This window comes from Myotis brandtii, unplaced genomic scaffold, assembly GCF_000412655.1.
Source record: "Myotis brandtii unplaced genomic scaffold, ASM41265v1 Scaffold51483, whole genome shotgun sequence".
Classification (NCBI taxonomy): domain Eukaryota; kingdom Metazoa; phylum Chordata; class Mammalia; order Chiroptera; family Vespertilionidae; genus Myotis; species Myotis brandtii.
The window spans coordinates 1-3,569 of record NW_005351091.1 but is presented as its reverse complement, the minus strand read 5'-3'; the positions used below and the strand labels follow the sequence as shown (position 1 = coordinate 3,569).

At 40.0% G+C, this 3,569-nt stretch overlaps 1 gene segment (V, D, J or C); it reads right to left on the bottom strand.

The window, feature by feature from the left end:
- Positions 1-1,995: 1,995 nt before the first annotated feature.
- LOC102240860 lies at positions 1,996-2,765 on the bottom strand. The segment is given in 2 exon segments: positions 1,996-2,519; positions 2,708-2,765. Coding segments are annotated over 2 exon segments (510 nt in total).
- Between the last annotated feature and the right edge of the window lie 804 nt (positions 2,766-3,569).

Sequence of the window (3,569 nt, the reverse complement as noted above, 5' to 3'; positions counted from 1 at the left end):
GAGTAAGAGGTTGGTGTGAAGTTTTGAATCCTCCTCAAAGTGGCTGCTGAGAAGGAGATCATTAATGTACTAGAGGAGGGTGGAACTGCCTAGGTCTAATTCTTGTAAGTCCTGAGCTAGGGCCTGTCCAAAAAGATGAGGACTGTCTCTAAATCCCTGGGGTAGAACGGTCCAGGTAAGTTGCTGGGAGCGTCCCGTGTCAGGGTCAGTCCAAGTGAAGGCAAAGAGGTTTTGTGAGCCAGGATGTAGGGGGGATAGTAAAAAAGGCATCCTTGAGGTCTAGAACAGTATGGTGGGTGGTGTTGGTATTATCAGGACATTATCATGCAATGTGTGGAGCACCATGGCTAGTTCTAAAGCACCTAGTAGTACTTTCCTAAATAAAGGGGGATTGGTAGCATGTGTTAGGAACTCAAAAATAACAGTGGACTAGGTGATCCTGTGAGGCTAGTCAAATTTTGGAATGGGCTATTCAACAACAACTTCCTAATTAAACCTATACGCGTTACAGATGAGGAAACAGATTCAGAGAAGTTAACAGCTTGCTTAAGGTCACATAGAGTATTTGTGTAACAAGCTCTAAAACTCCAGTTTGCAGTTCTTTCTGCCTCTATTCCATACTGGATACCACTGGAAAATGGTATCTCCAATAAAGGCAGAAACCACGACTGTCTTGCTAACTAATGTTTCCCTAATACTTACCATAGAACTAAAGGTCTTATGAACTAATGGATAGACTTGAGCTTATCAAAGTGGAACACGTGTTCTGATAGATGAAATATCGGGGAGAAAGTAGCCCTAGTTAAATGACATGTTAATTCAGATTTGTTTGTCTTGTGGATTAGCTTATATATTACAACCAATAATTTAAATTTTTACTTTAAGGTTAATTCATATTGTGAATGGCAAATGCACAGATTTTTAAAATGAAATAAGACTACATTAAAGTCGGTTTGTATTCAACAGAACTTTTGACCTCTACCTCAGAGAATCTCATGCTCCTAGATTTTTTAAAGAGAACCTAGAAATTCAGGTTTTAATGTGATGTCTGATATTCATTTATTTATTTAATTGTTAATCTTCACATGAGGATTTTTTTTTCCCATTGATTTTTTTTTTCTTTTTGTGGAGACAGTGGAAGGAAGGAAGAGAGAGATTGGTTGCCTCCTGCACATGCTGACCAGGGCCAGGGATGAAACCTGCATCCCAGGTACATGCCCTTGAACAGGAACCGAACCCGTGACCCTTTGGTCTACAGGCTGATGCTCTAATCGCTGAGCCACACCAGCCAGGGTGATGTGTGATTTCTTAATGTTGACAAGTAACTCAGAGGTTTTTAGACATAAGTGTGGCATTGAAAATGAAAATCCTTGCTCCTTAGCACCTAGTGTAACATCTGCAAAAAACATATATTTGGACAGGAAGTAGGCACTGGGCAATACCAGACAGGCCCTGGTTGCCATGCAGCTGTCATTCTGACCCTGGCTGCTGGGGGCCGGGTGGGGTCGGGGAAGGGAATGCAAAAGACGGGACAGGTTGGGACGAATTCCCACTTTAAACATCTCTCTCTGTAGGGAGCTCCTACACGAGAGCAACACATTCTGATGCTTTATAAAAAATCACGATAATGTCACAAAAAGGGAGGAGCCAAAGAAAGGTAACTTGAGGAACATTTCAAATCTATTCTGTTGTGCAAAAGGTCGTTTGTAGGATTATAGAAAGAAATCTAAATTAAATAATTTATTCTACCTCATTGAGTAATGATACTATTTTTTAAGAAAAATCAATGAAAGGCATTTTTATTTCAAGTAGATCAAAGCATTTGACATGAGAGTTAATTCATAAATGTATGAATGATTCTGAAGTTTTAACAACACATCAGTGGAGTCACCTATTTGGTCTAAAGATAACTAGATCATTTTCCCATCTCAATAAAACCAACAAAAGATTACATTTTTCTTGTTGCCCTTTTTAAAAATAATATTTAATGTGCTATATATTCTATCTTAATGTGTTCTAAAGAATGAGAGATCCCTTTGCTTTTAATGGATGATATATCTACACATTCTGTATGAATTGAACTAAAGTTTCCTTGCCAGCCCCCCACCTGTGTTGACACAGCCCCTGCTTCATCCTGTCTGTGATGGAGTCCCTCCCCAGGGCTTCTCTCTCATGTTGATGATTTTGCGGGGCCCCCACAGGCACCCACATCACTGTGGCATCTCTCAAAGCACAGAAATACACCGCTGAGTCCCTGAGCTGTGAGTCTGTGATGGTGAGGCTGATGGAACTGGCTGATTTCTGGAAGTTCAGAGAATATCGACCCTCTGTGGTATTTTGCTCTTTATAAGACTCCTGGTGAATAAGAAAAGTCATTTTCCCACTTGGTGGTTGTTTGTACCAGAACAAATAATAATTGTAACTGCTAACTTCATATGCACAGTTCAAGGCCACAGCCTCCTTCTCCACCACAGAAATTGCAGACTGGGCTTGAATTACTTTCTGGGTCATGCTGGATCCTGCAAGAAAGAGAAAAGAAATAGACTGTAACCATGAGGGTAAAAGGGATGAAGTGGCTTTGGACCCAGCACTCTGGTTCCATTGCCCATTATCCTCCTTTTAAACTTCCACAGACAACAATGATTTGCTTCTCCCACAACCTCTGGTACTGAGAGGAGCTTGAGCACTGTGTTTGTGCCATCCTTACCAAGACAGATGGAGGCTATGACTGCCTTCAGCACACTGGCAATCAGCATATTGGTAGGTCTTCTCTTGAGTAAAATGTCCTATGTTCAATCTCAAATCCAGATCTTAATTCTGAACCCTGTGCTCAAGAGGTACAGGCAGAGATCCTGGGCTGTGTGATGCTCTGCCCCCCTCCAGGAAATAGAAATGGCAGATATAGCACAAGTTTGCTATATGTTGTGTCACACACTTCCTGATAGGTGGGAAATGCTAGCCTCCTGAACTAGACCTAGTTTATCTAGTTACAAGTTATAGGACTAGAAATAAACAGTGGGAAATGGAATCCTGTTCAGTTCATTCCCCTTTGATGGAAAATGTGGGACCTTTATAGAATACAATTTATTATGCTATGGTGAATACAATGGGTAATGTGGTTATGTATCTTTCGGTCTTATTTATGTCTCCTTCTCTCCCAAGAGAAGCAATGTAAAAAGCAATCATGATGTTTTCACTTTCTCACAGGAAAGCAAAACTTTTAGTCTCAGCCTTTGTTTCTACTTTGCATGGAATCCAAAATATTTACATGAGAAATATTTTGTTGTTAATGAATGATTTCCCATCATGCCTCCTGAGTCACAAAATGTGTCCTGTGTGTGACATGTTCAGTAACAGCAAGGATAAAACATTTACTGTGTGTGTAAACAAAAATTCAGAAAAGTCTACATTCTACTAATTGGCTAATACAGGAATTTCTGTTATAACTCCATACATACATTTCTGAAAATCATCTTGCTCTCTCAAACCACCCATACTAGTTATGTAAAAATTGGGATAGGAAAAATCCTTAGACTGTACAATGCTGTAACAAGAGCATTATAAAAAAA